The 20,712-nt window shown below is 39.6% G+C and overlaps 1 protein-coding gene across 1 annotated transcript in view; it reads right to left on the bottom strand.

Annotated features, from left to right (window-relative positions):
• The window catches only part of Dld (dihydrolipoamide dehydrogenase), a 28,475-nt gene extending 7,763 nt beyond the window's left edge, over positions 1–20,712 (bottom strand). Inside the window, exons 1-8 of the mRNA XM_004634976.3 lie at positions 20,541–20,712; positions 19,087–19,165; positions 14,589–14,668; positions 14,080–14,148; positions 13,043–13,112; positions 10,435–10,535; positions 9,995–10,138; positions 9,511–9,612 (exon numbers count right to left, since the gene is read on the bottom strand). Of these exons, the coding sequence (XP_004635033.1) occupies positions 9,511–9,612; positions 9,995–10,138; positions 10,435–10,535; positions 13,043–13,112; positions 14,080–14,148; positions 14,589–14,668; positions 19,087–19,165; positions 20,541–20,579 (684 nt within the window). The 5' untranslated portion in view covers positions 20,580–20,712. The remainder of the gene's footprint in view (positions 1–9,510; positions 9,613–9,994; positions 10,139–10,434; positions 10,536–13,042; positions 13,113–14,079; positions 14,149–14,588; positions 14,669–19,086; positions 19,166–20,540) is intronic.

Genomic DNA, 20,712 nt, shown 5'->3' on the forward strand with positions numbered 1-20,712 from the left:
AAAAAAAAAAAAAAAAAAAAAGACCCAAGTAGGACTAGGGAAACAGCTCAGCAGTCTAAGTACTGACCTGGCAAGCACAAGGACCCAGGTTCAACCCCTGTTATCACATGCTGTGCCAGCCCCAGAAGCCCGGGTGCACTGTTTGGTGGCACACACCTGTAATCCCTGTGCTGGGGAGGCTGAGGCAGGAGGATCACTACAAGTCTGAGCAGCATAGTGAGACCCTGTACCACATGAATGAATGAATGAATGATTAAAAAAATAAAAAGACCCAAGTAGGCAGGCATGGTGGTGCATGCCTATAACCTCAGCACTCGGGGCACTGAGGAAGGAGGATCATCATGAGTTTGAGGCCAGTTGGACTACATAAGACATTTAAGGCTAGCCTGGACTACCCAATGAGACCCTGACTCAAAAAAAATCAAGCAACTAATTATTTTGTACAAAGAAAGAAGATACCTTGAGCACACCTCAGGATTCAGCAGGACTCTACCCACTGCAGATTCAAGGGTGCAAAAGTATTAACCTTTCATTTGAGAAGTGAGTCTCCAGTACTACTGCTGGAGAACTCCTCCTTGAACTGGTTCCCCAGAATTCATTTCATGTTTAGTTATACAGTTACTCAGAAGTTTAGGCAGCCATGGTCCAAGAAACAGGGCTTGGCCACTGCTTCCACTGACAGTGGGCCTTGTCATCGTTCACATGCTATTGATTTTACTGGCATGAGGCACACAAAAGTGGGGACAGGGAAGCTTCCACTCAGATTTCAAAGAAAGCCCTGGAAGGCCAGACAAGGACTCCAAGATGCCAGTGCACAAAGCTCTGGAAATAAAGTGAAGGATGCAGTGGGCCCCCCAAGAACTCAGAGTTCCCAGGAAAGTGGAAACAACTGTGTAAGAAGCTGTAGAGTGAAGCACAAGAAAGAACACATTGTCTGTGTCCACCAAGGCCACAGGGAATGTGGCCACCCAAGCCCTTCAGAACTCACATGTTACCACCATGTGCTCTGGAGCTACAGAACATAGTATCTGCCCTGCTCGAGTTCAGCCTTGTTTTGGTCCAGTTCTTCTCTATCCCCTTATTCCTCCCTTTGTAAGAGTGAATGTGGACCTTGTGCCAGTGCACCTTAGGGTTATGTAACTTGCTTTTGGTTCTGACAGAGGCTCACAGCTAAGACTTTGGTTTGTGTCTCAGAAGGCACTCAGAATTAAAAAAAAAAAAAAAATACTAGAACTGGGGAGACTTGGGGGAAAGGACGAGTCTATTCTCATGTTCCAGTGAACATGGGACAGTGGTACTACATCAGGCTGAATTATGAACTTGTCACTGTCTTTACTTGGAGATCAAATGTAGTTTAAGATGTATTTGGGTGTGAAGGTGACAAGGTACATTGGGACAGATCTGTAAAGCACACTCTGGATAGGTCATAGGGCACAACCTTGTGAACTATATATGGTCCCTTGCCAGTTCTACTCTGGCACTGTTCCCTGTTCTGCTTCCTGGCCACCATTAAACAACTTCATACTGTTGTGCCTATACACCATGGGATTTCTGCCTTGAAGCCAATCAACCATGTACTAAACCTCCTGAAACTGTGAGCAACATTAAACCTCTAAAGTTGTTGGTGTTGGGTATTGTGTCTCAGCCACAGAAAAGTTAACTAATAAAGGATACTGTAGGAAACCAGACTTAAAAGGTAGTAACTGGGCAAAACTCTGAACTACTGGCATTAAAAAAAAAAAAAAAAATCAATGAGCTGGGCATGATGGCACATGCCTGTAATGCTAGCATTCAGGAAGCCAAGGCAGGAGAATCACCGTTGAGTTTGAGGTCAACCTGGGCTACATGGTATCTGCAAAGTCAGCCTAAACTACACAGTGAGACCATTTCAAAAATCTTCAACAAAGGACAAGAAAATGAGAAAATAAGGCAATAAGATACCTTTAACTTTGTAATTCCCCAAAAGCTGATCCCACAGATACTGAAATGGATGAACTCTCAAAGAATTAGAAAAACTGATAGTTATAATGATCAATGACATCAAAGAGTTGATTCTCAGTAATGTGGGTTATTTTAAAAAAGAGATAAATAAGCAGCTGAACAAATTAAGGAACACAATGTAGAGTCTACAGATCATTTCAGTAAAGACAGAAGTTATGAAAAAGAACCAAACAGAAACCCTGCCAACAAAAACCTCAGTAACAATAAAAAACTCAACTGAAGTCTAGGCAGTGGGCAAGATAACTAAGAAAGGTTATCAGGTTGTGAAGGTGGACATCCTAAAACATTTAGTCACTAATAATGAAAACTGAAGAAGACACAATATAAAGACTACCCAAGTGTTCCAAGACAACTATAAAAAAGCAAACTTCAAAAATCATGAGCCTCGAATCAAATCACAGGCTAACAGCATAAAAATCTACTAAATGAAATTATTATAGAAAATTTCCTGAATCTGGGGAATGAAATGGATACTTGGGTAAAGAAAGCATTTAGAACCCCAAACAGACCAAAAAAAAAAAAAAAAAAAAAAAAAAACAAATCGTCCACAACACATCATAGTCAACTAACAAGAAAGAAAGAATATTAAATGATGTTAGAGAAAAGAACCAAATAACTTACAAGGACAAAACCCATCAGAGTAACAGATTTCTCAATATAAACTCTAAAGGGCTTGGAATGAGGTTTGTTAAGCCCTGAAAGAAACAACTGCCAAGCATCTGGATCATGTACACAAGCAAGAGAAACTACACTTAATTTTATGTATTTGGTACAGGGCCTCACTACACAGCTCGGACTCACGGCAATCCCATTTTCAGCCTCCCAAGCACTGGGATTACAAGTGTGTGCCACCACGCCCAGTCTTGGTGGCTGGCTCAGTGCGCCCAGGGGCAGGGTTAGTGCAGTACATGGTGCCAGAGACTGAACCTCAGTCCCTGCCCTTGCCTAAGCAGGCACTAGTCCACTGAGCTATCTTGCCAGCCCAAGAAGATACTTATATCTGACAACATTTATCTCAAACCAACGCTGCTCAATAGAGACAAAGCAGACAACATAACAGTACGATGAACATAGCAAGACCGTGTCTTCAAAATCAAAGGACAAATGCAGGCCTTATACAATAAGGATGAAAACTAAAACAACTCATAACAGCCAAGCCAGAATTACAAAAAATACTTAAGGGAATCTGAAACAGAGATGATAAGAACAAAGGGAAAGAACAAATCTCACTGGGAGTGTAATCAAATGAAAACCAAAAGTTACAAACAACACAAAGACACAAACGAATGCAACCTCTCAGTAACATTTAATGTAAATGGCCTTAACTGGATCATTAATCAAAGAGCTGATTACTTAAAAAGATGAACAAGACCGATAAATCCTTAGCCAACCTCATCAAAAAGGACAAAAGGCCCAAATTAATACAATTAGAGATAGAAAAAAGGAGAAATCACAACAGACACTACTGAGATATGATTAGAAATTCTGAAAACCTGCTTGGTATGGTGGCACATATATGTAGTCCCAAGCACTTAGGAGGCTGAGGCAGGAGGACTGCCATAAGTTCCAGGCCAACCTAGGCTACACAGTGAGATTGAGGCCAGGCTCACTGACATACCAAGACCCTAGTATGTCAAAAAACCAAAACAAAAATGTTTTTGAGAACTTACACTACAATAAGCTGGAGAATCTTGAAATTGATAAATTCCTGGATACACCAGACATACCAAAATTGAAGAAAACAGAAAAACTCTACCCAGATCAATAAGCAATGATATTGATGAACTAATAAAAACTCTACCAACTAAGAAAAACCCATAGTGATGGACTTACTGAATTTACCAGACCTTCAGAGGAGAGCAGCAATCCTCTTCAAACTTTTCAAAGTAAGAAAAAAGGACTGCTTCCCCAATTCCTTCTATGAAACCAATACAGTATTACCCTAACAGCAAAACTAAGCACAGATTCAACAACAAAAAAGAATTCTAGGTCAAAATATCCTTGCTGAACACAGATATCCTCAGCAAGACTCTTTTTTTTCTTCTAAAATCCTTAAGATTCTTGCAAACAGAACTCAACAATTCATTAAAAACATCCTATACCATGATCAAGTTGGTTTCATCCCAGGGATATAAAGACAGTTTAATTTGTATTAATCAGTAAATGCAATACTACACAAACAGAAACAAGGAGAAAAACTACATGGTCATCTCAATCGACACAGAGAAAGCCTTTGACAAAGTTCATCATTCCTTCATGAGAAAAACTATTAAAAGTAGATACAGAAAGATGTTGGGCAAGAGATACAGCTTAGTGGCATAGCACCTTGCCTGGCAAGCATGAGGTCCTTAGTTTGATTCCCCGTATTTAAAAAAAAACTTACCTATAGAAACCATATATAACAAACTGAAAGCCACTTACCCTAAATGACAAAAAACCAAAGCATTTCCCCTAAACTCTGGAAGTAGACAAGGATGTCTGCTCTTACCACACCTGTTCAATGTAGTACTAAAAACTTAGCCCAGAGTAACTGAGAGAAAAAAAGAACAGGGTATACATAGGAAAAGAAGTGAAATTATTTCTATTTGCAAATGATAACATTCTTTACATAGAAGATCCAAAACTCAATCAGAAGACTTTTAGATCTGATAAACAAATGGCAAGATACAGAATCATCACACAAAAATCAAATGTTCCTGTGTACCAGTAATGAGCCCACCAAGAAAGAAATGAAGAAAATAATTCCATTTGTAAGTTAAAAAACACCCAAAAAACAACTTAGGAATCAACCTAGAGGTGCAATGAAAATTATGAGATCTGAAGAAATTCAACAGGAAAAAAAAAAAAAATTAAGAAAAGATATCTTTTGTTCTCAAAATCAAAGAATATGGAGATGACGACATATCACCTACCGATTTAGTGGAATCCCTATTAAAATACCAACAAGAAGCCCGGCATGATGGCACATGGTTGTAATCCCAGCACTTGGGAGGCTGAGGCAGGAATGCTGCAAGTTTAAGGCCAATCTGGTAGCCCTAGTGAGTTCAAGACCAGCTTCAACTACACAGGAGACCATGTGTCAAAAAGTAAAAATACATGAATAATACACCAACAGCATCCTTTAAAGAATTGGATAAGACATTACTAAGATTCATATGGAATCAGAAAAAATAAAATCAGAATCAGAAGAGCCAGAGCAATCCTGAGTAAAAAGAGCAAAACTAGAGACATTGTAACACTGGATTTTGACTTGTAGTACAAAGCCACAGTAACAAAAGCAAGCAAAGTACTCATGCAGAAACAAGCAAGGAGACCAACAGGACAGAATACAAGATGCAGAAAAAGGAAAGAAGAAAAGAAGAGAAAAGAAAAGATTTTTTGTTTTGGTTTGGTTTTTTAGTTTTTGCAGTATGGGGGATTGAATTTGGGACCTTGTGCTTGCCAGTGCTACGCTGCTGAGATATCTCCCCAGCCCTGAGGAAAAAAGAGGAGGAAAGGGGAGGGGAGGGGAACAAACCATCAACCTATAGCAATCTGATTTTCAACAAGGGCAACAAAAAAACACATGTTGGAGAAAAAAATCTCTGCAACAAACAGTAGTAGAAAAACTATATTTACTTGTGGAAGATTGAATCCCTAAATCCTTGTTGCTTACCCTGTACCAAAATCAAATCAAATGGATCAAAGGCCTATGAATAAAAACAGAAACTAACATTGCTGGAAAATAACAGAGAAAACACTTGAAGCCATAGGCAAAGTCTTCCTAAACAGAACTCCAACAATACAGAAAGTATCAGGAATCAACAAATGGGATTATATCAAATTAAAAAGTTTCTGGTGTATTCTCAATAATACGCCAGATGCTGTTGGTGTATTAGTCATGTATTTTTGGTTTTTGACAAAGGTCTCCTATGTAGTACCTGTACTAGTAAAGGAAAAATAGTAAATAGACAAGCTATCTGATAAAGGACTAGTATCTAGATTATATTTTCAAAAAACTCAAGTTAACTCCCCACATCATAATAAATGATACATGTACACCCATGTTTATAGTGGCACAGTTACAAAAAAAAAAAAGGTTTTTAACTGCCCCCAAGCTTGATATGTCTGCTTAAGGGGGGGGGGGGGGGGGAAGCAAATAAGCTGATCTTAAGGGATTCTGTTAAGGAGATATGTAGCACGTATTAATTTTTTTTTTTTTTGTTTTTGTTCCTCGAATGTCTTCAGGGCACTTTTGGCCAGCAGGAGAGTTGTGAGGTTCGAACTCCAGCAACCTGAGGCTGACAGCTTTGTGGAAGGAGCCACTTAAAGGACTGAGCTAGGGCCAGGCCTCCACATGTATTAAATTTATAGTTAAATTATATTAAGGATTCAAAGAAGACAAACTTTCTAAAAAAGTCTTTGCTAAAAAGGTAATTTAACTGATTTCTGAAAAGTATTTATCAACAAATGTTTACTGCCCAATAAGGAAGGCTAGAAAGTACTTATTATGAACAGCGATGATCCCCACCCTCATGGGGTAGGATTTAATGAAGTCACAGTGAATAAGTAATATTAATTTCTGCAAGAAACAAAGGTTTTGCATGCAATGCAACACTCAGTGTGTACCTGAGTTCCTCTACGGTAATCAAGGCAGTCAAGGCAGGGCTCACAAGAGAGCAAGGACCAGGGCAGGTAAGAGATAGGCCAGCCACAAGAACATCTACCAAGTGGCAGAGAAGGCTTGTTCATTGACTGATAGATACACCGAGAACACAGGCTAAAAAGGAGAGGGATTTCACAGAGAGCACATTGGCCAAGCAATAGCTGTGACTCATCCACATGGCTGACACTGACAAAGGTCCTACAATCTGAGGTACAGGATCTCAGGATAAATCCTGAGGGGATTTGACTGACCCTTATCAGATCCAAAAGCTACAACTCTTGCTTTATTTTGGTCTTAACCATCCAGCAGAAAAGTATAAAAACAAAGCATAAGAAGTAAAGCCATGCTGTTATGTTGAGCTGTAGGGGACTCAGGTCAACAATTTCTGACACTACCAGTCAAGCAGAAGACCCAATACTATTATGGGCTACTGGACTCTTTTAGAATATTTTGCTGAGTTAACACACCTGTAATATTCAAATGATGAAACAAAACAAAAAAGCAGGATATGGATGAATGTCCATTTTGTATCTGTGTATTCAAATTGGTTAGGATAGATATATAGTTACATTCTCTTAATGAATAGAGGGATTTGTTCTAATAGTGTTTGTAAATAGGATATCTTGTCTGCATCTTGTACAGCAAATAATCACTAGGAAGAGAGTATGCAATGTGTTAATTATTGAAACTGTCCTACCAATTTGATTTGGAACTGTCTCATTGCTATTTGTCTCTCAATAAAATTATGGAAAAAAAAAAAAGACTGAAACAAAAAAAAAATTAAAAAAATAAAAATAAAAAGGAGAGGGACTAGAAATAAGGGTGGAAATAGAAGCCAGTGCTGTATTATAAACAGTGCTGATCTGTAAACAACACAAAGTCTGGGTTTCACAGTAAGCTATTATTTTAAACAGGGGGAGGGACAGAATCAAAATTATTAAAGAAAAAACACTCTAGCCAATGTGAGGAAAATAGTCCAGAAAAAGACAAAAGAAGCCTTAAAGGCCTAGGGCAAGATATTAGTCTGGCCTGAATATGGATCTAATCAGATGCATGAACGACAGAGAACATACTCCAGAAACAGCCATTAGGTACACTCAGGTTAGAAGCCAGCGACTGCGTGTGGGACAGGAGGGTAGCTGGGGAAATCATGAAACATCTTGCTTAGGCCTTTACATGGATGGCAGCATGTTCCCTGGGATGGGAAGTGTTAGAAGAGAAACAGGCTTGGTTCTGCTTGGGGACCACGAGGGAGAACAGGAAGAGAAAAGTTATATGTTCAATGAATAAAGTGGCTGCAAGACACACAGTGAAGACGCTGGTCCATCTGGACATGAAAATCCTGAGACATGGAGAGAAGATCAGGCTACAGAGACTGAGAGTCCTCTGCTAACTGAAGAGACGATGAGGATATGCTGTGGAAAAATAAAAAGGTCTGGAAAATCTGCTCTCAGATTCCAGAGTAATACTAACAGTTAAAGGGAAAGCTGAAGGCTGGGGTTCTAGCTCAGTGGGAGAGCCCTTGCACAGCACAAAAGGCCCTCCATTCAATCTCTGGTCTTGAAAAAAAGGTGAGGGGAGGGCTGGGAAAACGACTTGCATAGAAGCCACCCCAAAGGACGGATGTAAAACCAGCAAAGTATGCAATCAGAGAAGGTAGAGAAAGCAATCCAGAAGAAATTGCGAGGTTAACTGCAGCGAACAAAACAGTGATGACCACAGTCCACCAGACTCAGCAATGCACCCACTGACCCGTCAGAAGCAGTTATTTGCACATGAAACGAAGGACTGAAGAATGAGCAAGACCTGATGAAACAGAATGGACAATGCTTTGCAGAGGCTTGGCTGTGAAGGAACTGGAGGGTTACTAATAGCTGTAGGACCCAGTTTACAAGGTGGTGCACACATACATAAGAGCCTGCACGTGTGACTGTACCTGAGCACATGTGTGCAGTACACACTATACATAAATATTTTCAACTATAAGCAAAAAAGGTACAGCAGAAAAGGTTTAAGGACTGAGAAATCAAGCAAGTGCAAAATTTGTTTCAGAAATCACAAAACTAAGTTGTTGGGAAGGTAAAAGATGATGATGCCCTACCAAGCACAGGTGAAGGGATTAGTGTTGGAGACATGACAGCAGGCAAAGGACAGCTGTGAAGACAAGTAAAAACATCTTCCAATCTGAGGCATCAAGCTGAAGGAGCTCTGTTCTGGCAATTTCTCTTTTACAAAATGCTTAGGAGGTCAGGGACAGCTGCTGCAGTGGAAGATGGTACCATTGGAGGAAACCAAACAGCCCAGCAGAGGCCAACTACAGAATAGTGGACTGCCAGCCAGGCTGATTTGTGTAAGAGGAAGGGAAGACATGTATCACGTATACCACAGTACAGAACATGGTCTGTATCTGGAGTGCAATTCGCTCAGAGTGAAAACTGTCTTTAAGTATCTCAAAGGCTGTCCAACTTTCTTATTTGTTTTTTGAGACAGGGTCTCGCCATGCAGCGCAGTCTGACAAATCACTATGTATCCCAGTCTGGTCTCTAACTCACAGTAATCCTCCTGCCTCAGCCTCCCAGAGTGCTAGGATTACAGGGGTGTGCAACCATGCCCCATAATCAAAAAGAATTAGACTAGTTTCAAGGAAATGAATGGGTAGAAGAAACACACTGTAAAATAAAAGAATGGCCTCATGACTCAAGGTTACCAAACTAGGTTGTCTTAGAAGAAAAAGGAGAGTCACTATTACTAGCAGTGTTTAAGCAAAATTCAGCAATGATTAGCCTAAGATGTTAAAGAATCAAACTGGAACTTTAAATCTTTTCTAACCCTATAGAGATTGTAACACAAAAGACACCACTTACCAATTCTACACCAATTACACCTGCACCGATAACAACCATCTTTTCTGGAACTTTTTTTAAAGATAAAGCCCCTGTAGATGACACTATTGTATCTTCATCAATCTATGATAAGAAAAGGAAAAGGTACAATTAGCATTACTTGGAAAAATCCAGTATTTATAAAGTAATTTCACTCCATAAAAAAATCTCTGAAAATACAAAGTCAATAACTTGTTTTGAGGTACCTATCATTTCTATATACCAATTTTCATCAATTCCTATTAAAAATGATAACTGTATATTTTATTATTCAGCCTTCTAAACCAAGAGTTGATTTTAACTTCATCCATTAAATAAAGACAATTTTCCAAAGGTGAATGACTGTCAAAACAGTGTTTCGGTAAAAAAAAATCACTGACTCAGAATTCACACACAGCGTAAAATAATTTATAAAAATTTCTTCTACGGAAGGTTGTAACAGTTGTAAATCATAAAGCATAAATACCGTGATTCCAGGAAAAGGAGTGACTTCTGAACCCGTAGCTATCAAAATGTTCTTTGTATCAATAACCTGCGTGCTGCCATCTGCTTTTGTAGCTGTGACCTGGTTCTTGCCAGTTATCTTTCCGTATCCATTGACATGAACCACCTTTATAAAATAATGTTTATAAATTCACAAAAGTGAAGGGATTTTTAAATAGAACAAACAGGAAAAAATACTGTGTAAATAACATGCAATACACATACTCCACTGCTCAGTAATGCCACACACATATCAGCAAAGAACTAGTTACATATGTCAAGAAATCTATTTCAGGTCAGCACTGTTTTAAATTAAGCCAGTATTCCCCCAGCAGTCGAGTTCAAGTAACATCCTTCTATTAGCACAATACAATGTTTAATGGCTATTATCACACAGTAGAAACCTATACACTGAATACCAACCTTATTTTGTTTGAATAAATGGGCAATTCCACCTGTCAAAGCTTTTACTGCAGTAGTCTTCTGCTCCATCATCTTCTCTAAATTCAAGCGAACTTCAGACACTGTAATTTGTTAAATAAATCTTTAAATCCTTTTTTTTTCTTAGCTAAATTCTTAAAACACTGTGTGCTATTTTTACTAAGGTCTGAAAATTTTCAGTTAAATGCTGCTACAATTGTATCAAAGATAGTATTAAAAGTTTTAAATAAAATAACTGACAATCATAAAAAGTTGACTCATTACAACAGCAGAACCTATATACATTCGGGCAAAAAGTGCAGTCTAAAGTACAATATTATATCCCACCGCGACACACTCTTCAAATACCTGATGGCAGTTACTAACCTGGAAGATACTTAAGTAAAAATGCTAAACTGAAACATCACCTGAAATTTTATTTTATTTTGACAGGGTCTCACTATGCAGTTCAGGCTGGCCTTAAGCTCACCACGTAGCTGTTATGGTTTGTGTCTAGGTGTCCCCCCAAAGCCTCATGCAGTCTTGGGGCAGCTTCTGGAGTTTGTGATTATTGTGGGTGTGGATGCTGTACCCGCCCTGGGGCACATAATTTACATTTCAACGTAAGGTGGGAAGAGAAGCTGGAAGCTTGAGCTGCTGCTACCTCTCTTTTGTGCTCTTGCTCTTTGCCACCACCATGAAAAGTTGTTTTCTGTTTTGTGCTGCTCTGCCTTGGACCCAGCTTAATATGGACTGAAACCTCCAGTAACTGTGAGTTAAATAAACCTTTCCTTCCTTCGTTTTGAGTGTCGGGTATTTGCCCCAGCAATGAGAGGACAGTAATTGAGACAGTAGCCCAGGTTGGCCATGAACTCATGGCAATCCTCCTGTCTGAGTTTCCCAAGAGCTAGGATTACATGTGTGTACTACACCTGACATCTGAAATTTTAAAGGGAAATGATAAACTTCACGAAGCAAAAACTAATAAAGTACATTTTTGAACTCTTCAAATACAGAAGCTTAATACAAAAGTTTGCTTTCATCAACTAGATCCTATTTATTCATTTAGCTCAGGAAAAACACTCTGAAGCAAAGGTAAATAAAAATGCTCAACTCAACAGAACCTTAGAGGTAAGGCTATCTTACAAATCAGCTCAGCTTGGTTGGCCTGTGCCAGGCCTTGGGCTCAGTCCCTGACATGGTATTTGAAAGAAGGGGCTGTGTGTTTTTTCCAAAGGAAAAAAAAAAAGAAATCACTTACCTAATCAACTCATATCCTAGAGATGAGGAAACAGGCCCTGAGGGATTTCTGACATTTCAGGGTCACAGAGCTGGAATGCACAGCTCTGCTATCTCTTCTTTTCCAGCACTGTTCTATTTTTCAGGTAGCTTAATGTATTTGCCTTAGTGTACATACACCACCTCCATACCCCGTAGGTTACCTACACACAGCCCCTTCTTCCAGAAACCCAGGGCTATACAGAAACACATGAAGGGAAGTAATGCCCGTAGTACACTTAGGTCTTTCCTAAAACACTGTCCTGGAAATAGCTTGTAAACAGAGTAACTGGAAAGAATGAAAATGGTCCAAAAATGTTTGGCAAAGGCCAAGATGTACCAAAGTCAAACGTATGAAAGGTCTTCCCTCTGCTCTACCTCAACCTTCGCTCTCTTTTTTCATTACCAGCAACTTAGGTCAGCCAGTCTGCCTGCCTGGCCGCCCTCCTTCCTTATCTGCTCACAGCACTCAGAAATCCACTCTCCCAGGGATGAACAGGTGTCCGCGAAATGAAACCTGGATTCTCTAGCTACACCAAAACCAGTAAACTCCAGGGCAAAGGAAGAGACATATCATGGTAGGACTGAATCTAAACACTCTTAATTCACTGACAAAGGATCTACAATTTGAGGTATAGGGTCTTAGGATAAAGCCTGAGGGGATTTGACTGACCTTATCAGATCCAAAAGCTACAATTCTTGTTACATAGGTCTTGCTTTATCTTGGTCTTAACCATCCAGAAGAAAAGTATAAAAATGAAGTACAAGAAATAAAGCCATGTTGTTATGTTGAGCTGTAGGAGACTCAGGTCAACAACTTCTGACTTTGCCAGTCAAGTGGAAGACCCAATATTATGGACTAGTGGACTACTTTGGAATATTTTGCTAAGTTCACACACCTATAATATTTAAATGATGGAACTAAACAAAAAAAGGGGATATAGATGAATGTCCATTTTGTATCTGTGTATTCAAAATGGTTAGGATAGATATATAGCTACATTCTCTTAATTCAAAAAATAGAGGGATTTGTTCTAATAGTGTTTGTAAATAGGATATCATTTCTGCATCTTGTACAACAACCAACCACTGGGAAGGCAGTATGCAATGTGTTAATTATTGGAACTGTCTTACCAATTTGATTTGAAACTGTCTCACTGTTGTTTCTCAATAAAATTATGGAAAAAAACCCCACTCAATTAAATATCTATATATTTTTAAGATTTTTTTTTTACCTCTCACTAAAGAGCTATCCAAATATAATAAACACAAGTATTCAGAAGGAAGAGGCAAGCATGCCTGGTAATACTGTAAATATAAAAAGTATACTTACTTTCAATTCCCCTAGATGCAAAGTCTTTTCCATGGGCCATATGATAATAATGAGAGTTGTTCAATAAAGCCTAAAGGAAACAAAAAAATTATCAATTATACATAAAACAGATAATTGAAAACAGACTTTCTATAATCAAAAACACTCCCTATAATCAAAAACAGATGAATTTCTCCTACACTGAACAGTACGTAAGACTACACCTGTTCATTTTTTTTGTTTTCTATAATTAAGATTAAACAATAATGACATTAAAAACATTCAACCAACAAGAATGAAAAACAAGGCCTGGCATGGTGGCACATGCCTGTAATCCAGCACTCAGGAGGCTCAGGCAGGAGGATCACTGAAGGTTCAAGGCCAGCCTGGGCTATAGAGTGAGATCTTGTCTTCAAAAATAAAAACAGCTTTACTTGCTCTTAAAAAGCATAAGAGGGCCGGCCAAATACCTCAGTGGATTAAAGCACCTGCTTAGGCAGATGCAGCGGTTGGGGCTCAATCCCCAGAGTGCCACACCGGCCGCATTCCTAGGGCGTCCTGAGACAGCAACTGAGACTGGACGTGGTGGCCTAGTTCTTGGGAGGCTGAACACAGGCAGATCACTATGAGTCCAACCTACATAGTGAGACCCTGAAGACCCTGTACTAAAATACCAAAAAAAAAAAAAAAAAAAAAAAAGCGTAAGAACACACTTCAGGTTGCAGGTTAAAAAAAGAAAAGGTAGTATGTTTATATACATAAGAATCTACATGTAGAATTTACTAATTATCTGCTTCAATGGCAAAAGAAAGCTAGAGAAAAAAATGAAATATCATCTGAATGAAAAAGATTAGATTTTCTGAGGCAAGGAAACTATTTCATAAACATGTCAGCTAGTGATGGTACTCATTTCATAATGAAAAGTTGTGGTTCTTAACTTTTCAACTTTTTGTGTTTGGGTTTAGTTTTTACTAACTGTATTGGTCTGATAATACATATCTGTGTAGTTGGTGGCATGTGGGAAAAAACCGTCTGCCCTGTTCAAAATGCATGCTCACCTTAGAAGGAATACAACCAACATTCAAGCATGTTCCACCAAGTGTTTCGTTTTTCTCAATGCAGACTGTCTACAACCAAAGAAAGTATTATTATCCACATATAATCTGCAATGTTTCTATTAACTAAAATTCCAAACACATGTCTTAACTCAGTTACATGCTGTGGTTTTCAGAAACTAAACTTTATCGTCTGAGTAAGAAATCTGGGGTATTCCCAAAGTGAATTACTCTAAAAGAAGACCATATACATATATGGTTTCACTTCTATCACTGTATCTTCCAAAGTATAATCAGAAATGCATTTCAAAAGTTTTGGGAAGTTAACAATGATGGACTTCACATTCTATGTTAAAACCAAACAAACTCTCCCATAGTTTTAGGCTTACAAAATAATCTATAGATTTAAGAAATATCATGTTTTTCTGCAAAGGGTTTTGTGAATATGATCTATTTATCACAAATAATGTACATGATGCCTATACATCTAGTTTGAAAACCGTACCCCTTACCTTAAAGCCTAACTGGGCAGCTTTAATGGCAGCAACATATCCTCCAGGACCAGAACCTATCACTGTTACATCAGCGTCAACTATAATAAAAGCAAATACACAAAATAGTAAATTGCTTAGTATTTACCAAGAACTCATTTAAAAAACAAGCAACTAAAATGAACAGACACTTCTCAAAAGAAGTACAAACAGCCAACACACATGAAAAGGAAAACATGTTCAGCAATGCTGGCCATCCTGGAAATGCTAAAGAAAAAAAAAACACTGAGATACTTACTATCTTTTTCCAGAAAGAATGGGCATCATCACATCAAGAAATCAAATAACAACAAATGCTGGCAGGAATATATGAAAAAAGAGTTCTTCTACACTGCTGATGGGAATGTAAACCACTATGGAAATCAGTATGGAAAGTCCTCAAAAAACTAAAATTAAAAATTATACTTGCCCTAAGTATTTCCCTTCTAGGTGTCTTCCCAAAAGTCATCGTATTACAGGAATACATGCACACCTATACTTATAGCAGTACAATTTAAAGAACTCTGGGAACCAGCCTATACATGTCCATCGACAGATGAATGGACAAAAAAATGTATTTATATACAATGGAGTACTACTCTATCAAAAAGATAAACCTGAGGCATTCATAGGTAATAGACACAACCTGAGCCCATAATATTAAGTAAGTAAAACATAACACTTAAATAGCTCATGGTTTCTCTTACATTGTAACAGAAAATGGCTCCCCAGCCAGTATACTTCAGTTTCTTAGTTGTCCAGGTAATAGTTCCTGTGCCAGTTCTGGGTGCTTCCATTCCCTAGAAAAGGCTTGATGCATAGCTGGTCACTATGATGACTGTAAGAACCAATCCCAACTGACAAAGCCATTCTGCCTCTGTACTTTCTACTTATCTCTAGACCATCAGATATCAGGGCCTGATGTTTTAAGAATGACCCCAATCAGTGCCTGTTAGCATAAATAAATCTGCCTCCAAATCCTGGGTGTCCTTTTCGTGTTTCTGCTTGCCACTACATCATCAGAATCAATCTCTATCTCTCTCTGCTTTCCTTTCCACCTCTCTGTATATCTACAGCAAAATAAAGATAAATAGAGTTGGAGAGATCTTTTTCAAATGGATAGAACAAGAGCTGAAGGGAGGAAAGGGAACAAAAAGAACTGAGGGTGAAAAAAAATAAAGAAAAGAGCCTATGCAAATAGGAAAGGGACCAAGAGTTGCAAGGAGCATAGAGGCTCAGGAGGTGGGGCAGTGGGGAGGGTTTAGATGTACTGGGTACATGATGGACCAACTCCCCATAATAAATGTAACCATTATGTACAGCAAACATGTACTGATAAAAAATAAAATTCATTAACAGCATCTAAAAAGTATTTACCACAACACTGCTTTTAGAGAAACAAAAAACCTGGCATCTACATATCCCAGGGTATACACTTAACCAACATTTTCTATATAGTATTATCTTGTTTCTATGTGTCTTTAATGGTCTTCAATGCTATTAAAAATGGCACAAATTTTCAATTTAATGTTCTATTTTATATTTATACATTATGTTATTCAGAAATACAACTAAGCTCTATAAAGCTAACCTTATACTTGGGACTTTGCTAAATTTTGGAGATTTAATATCAACTGATGAGTTAAAGACTCTTCACTTTTGGACTTTGATATACTACACTTCAAATGTCAGCCGTCACTTACTATATGACCTTGGCCAAGTGACTTACTCTTTCCATAACATGAGGATGGTAAGCATGTTATATTAACATTTCTTTTCTTTTTTTTAAATTTATTTATTTGTGTGTGTGTGTGTGTGTGTGTGGCCAGCTCAGCCCACCAGGGGGCGGGGCTGACTGGCATGTGGTGCTGGGGGTTGAACCGTGGTCCCTGATGCTTTGCCAAGCTTGTTCTAAGTAGGTGCTTTAGACCACTGAGCCATCTCACCAGCCCCTATATTAACATTTCAAAGAAAAAACAGGTTTAGAGAGGACAGATGACCAGCCCAGGGTGTAACAAAGGACTGACAGATACAAAACCAAGCTTTCTGACTGTACCCCTAGTACTCTTTAGTTCTATTCTGGTCCTCACTTTCGGCCATGACAAACTGAAATTCCACAGGGCAAATATCAAGCTTTACAATTACTAGCTATAGGACCTTAGGTGAGTAATTTAACCTGCTTCACTGTGGTTCCCTCAGCTACAAGAGACTACAAAAACCTATTTCACAGGGCTATGACACAACAAAGTTATATGTGTGGCCAGAAGAGGCCCTTCATAAACTGCCAGCGTACGTACTTGCTCTCACCCGAAACTGCTCTAAAATCCGAAACTCTAATATTTCACTTTCTTATCATCACCCTACAACTTCCTAGTCCATAAAGAAAGGGAAATATAATGAAGGCTTTGAAGCAAAATAAAACTGGGCTCAGATTTGACCTTTATCAGCCCTAAATTTTTAAGACAAATTATTTAATCTCTCTGGCCTTTGATTTTAGATACAAAATAGCAAAAATGATACCCAGAGCCTAGGGTTGTGAAAACCAGACAGAAAGTAAGGCAAGATTCTAAGAAGGTGCCAGGTGAATATTTCATGCTCAGTAAAGGTTACTTCCTTTCTCAGAGGCAACTCCCAACTTTACTATTGTAGTCTCCAAACTTGCTCACATCCTCACACATACCCCACCCTCCGTAACACCCTACTGCACTGCAACCTATAGGCTACCCTGCTAAAGCTCAACTCAGTTCTTATTCTCCTCTTCACTGGAAAAATCTGGGTACAACACCCACACCTTTTCAGTAACCATTTCCTAATCATTATCGCCCACAATATTCTGCTTACCCAACAATACACCGTTTAACGAAGAGTGACCTGATATAAACAGAATTATACTGGTCCACCTACGTACAACTCTATTCCATTTACTTAGAACTAAATGCATGTATTTCACATTACAAACATGACTCTCAGCTCTTAATACTGACAGACAGACAAGATACACCTCTAGTTCTCATAGTTTAATGAGAAAGAAAAAGAAGTCTATTCTGCAACTAGAGTGATCTTTAAAAATAAATCTATGTCTCTGATTAAAGTATTCAATAATTTCCAGCTGCTCTTAATACAGAAGTTTAAACCCTTTCATAATTATGAGAAATCAACTCTCAATCTTCCACACACTATAACTATCCCCAATCCACGTACAGATTTCATAGCTTCCTACCCTGTCACAATTATAAGTATTTGGTAGATGTTCATCTTTTCCAAGTGAACTGTGAACACTATGAAAGTTCAGTCTTGTCAGTTTGGCTCAGTACAGTTAGCATATGGCAGGTAATAGCTGACGAAATAATGAATATATAAAGGGACAAGGAATATGTGTGTGATTAAGTGCAAGAAATTTGTTCCTACTGTGAAATGGAAGACCATATTTAGAGTAACAGACAAAACTGCAAATCCTGACAAACTTGAAATCACAAGAATATTCAAACACCTCTCAGATGTTTGTAACAAAGTCTGTATCTGAATTTTTAATTACTTCAAGCTGGTCAACCAATACTCATCTAAGGAGGAAAAATGAGATGTGGTTTAGTGCAGGGACTAGAGCCAAAAGGATCCTCCCAGAAATGTTTCTAAGACCCAGTTCTTCCACCTATAAAATGAGAAAAGGGACAGAGCAACACATATACGTTAAGAAACCTCAGTAACTTCAAACTTGCCTCCTGTTTTAAATGCTTGAAAAATAAAATATATATCCTTCACAGAAATTTCAAAAATAAGGAAAAAAAAAAAAAATCAAAAATCCATCAAGACTTTCCATTCAGATGTTAAAAGTCACCTCACCACTCTAAACAGTGTTAAAACAACCAGCACCACCAGAGCTGGTAGGCAAAATTAAAATTTAAAACTAAACACATGAAATTGTCCCTTCGACCAAAACGCTGTAGTGGTTCCTTCCCCATGACACATGCAGTAAATCTACACCAGCTGGTCTGGTTAACAAAGCATCCCATCAGCTGATGCCTACGACTCCCTCACTTCCCACTCCTTGGGTCTCTGCACCAACCACATCCACCTTCTTGCTATTCCTGAAATCTCACACCTTCCTCACTGCTGTCTTAACTTCACTGTCTCACCTCTTTCAGACACCTGCTTAGACCTAGCTCCTCAGAAAGGCTTCCACTGGCATCCTATTCTTAGTCTCTGTCCTGCCCTGCTCTTTGTTTTCATTTTCAACTACTTCCTAAAATGTTTACCTGTTATCTATATAATGCTGTATTTTGGGGGCTTTTAATCACCCTGTAGGTTTCACAAAAGCAGGGCTTTGCCCAGTTTGTTACTACTAGGGTGCAATAAAATTTAAGTGATTAAGCAAAAGACAACACAGATTACTTGTTGGTCTAATATTTACTCATTTTTCCATCATCACACAAAGGAGAATTGTAAACTAATTTAATTAAAAACTCCTGTGCTAAATACTTACCTGACTGATCAGCATAAGTTCTCAGAGGTACTGCAGAAAGTCCCTGCAGGCCGTGAGATATTTGATTGAAATGCCCTCTCTAGGAAAAAGGAAAATGTTACTACTATGTAAAACACAGATGCAAAACACAGAACTATCGAAAGTTAATGAAAACACAAGTCTGAGTAAATATATCAAACACTGATTATTAATAATCTACTGCCACGCAGAAGTAACACCATTCTCTCCTCTGTGGCAATAACAACAGCTTTTCCACAAGCCTAGCTTCCCACGATCACAGTCCTGTTATTAAAAAAAATTGTTTTGTACTTAACCTAATAAAAATACATCCACTTTTCAGAAACCATGGCTAATTTTCAATGGTCACTTTAACATCATAATAAGTCTCTGTAAGTTCAAACGCCATACTTGGATAAGCAATAACCAATCCATTTAGTTGTTAACTACTGTTTCCTATCTCTAACCTACTATGTCTGTACAGTCTCTATTCACCCAGAACAATGTATGAATGAATATGTTCCTGAATGAGCAACCAGGGTCAGAAAATTAGATAACGAAAACAGATAATACAGTACATTCACATTTGCGGAGACACTAGACTTCCACTAACTGTACCATAATCTCACAATCTCCAATACCTATGGCTACCACTTCCTAAGAAAAGCGAAGCACAAAGCAAACAGGTCCTGCTTCTGTCACAGCGGGCAACTGAGAGGCAGTGACAAAAATCTCTGTGGTAATGTTCTCCGTTCTTACTCCTGCTCCTCCGGCCAGGACAACAGACCAAGGAGCAGCAAACTGTCAAGTCCTGAGTTTTAGTCCCAGCTCCACTTCTTTAAAAGAACGACTTCTTCTATCCTGCTAAATTAACTGCTGGGGACACAGGCTCCCCGTGTTTGAAACAAAGGAGTTTGATCCCTGTACCTGTAGTTGGTAGACACGCAAAAAGTGTCTAAATAACTCTCTGCGGTTAAAAGCACAAGCCCCTAGGTGGGCCCGACAGCTGCAGACACAGACAGGACCGAGGAGGAATTCCCGGGGCTAATTCCCAGGGGCATCTGCTGGGCCCGACCGAGGCTGGGCCACCCCAACAGGGGCCTCGGATTACCCGCCCAACGCAGCCAATCAGCCGATTAGGATCAGGTGGAAGGTCCGAGGGCCCGGGCGTCCGCGGCGCGGGTCACACGCCCCTGCCGAGGCGAAGGCCGCCGCGTATCCCGCGGGCCGAGCCCAGGCTTCGCGCTGCGGTGGGCGGACGGGAGGCAGTCGAACAACTTTCGAGGGCTCCACGGCCGGCCCTGGCCCGCCTCCCGGCCGGGGGCCAGCGACTCGAACCCTGCCGGAGGCCGGGCAGCCTGGGCATCCGCGGGGCGCCCCGGCCGCGGCCCCTCCCGCCGCGTGTGCAGGCCGCGCCCGGACATGGGCTCCCCGCGGCCGAAGCCGTGGGCCCTCACCTTGGCCAAGGAACAGTACACGCGACTCCAGCTCTGCATTTTCCCTCAGTACCGGTCCTTCCGCCAACGCTTTCACCTCCGCCGAGCGCCACCAGCACTTTTCCAAGGTCTCCCCGCCCTGCGCATGCGCAAACGCGATTTACGACACCGCCCTGGAGCGGCACGATTGGCC

This window comes from Octodon degus, unplaced genomic scaffold (genome assembly GCF_000260255.1).
Source record: "Octodon degus isolate 3935 unplaced genomic scaffold, OctDeg1.0 scaffold00068, whole genome shotgun sequence".
Classification (NCBI taxonomy): Eukaryota; Metazoa; Chordata; class Mammalia; order Rodentia; family Octodontidae; genus Octodon; species Octodon degus.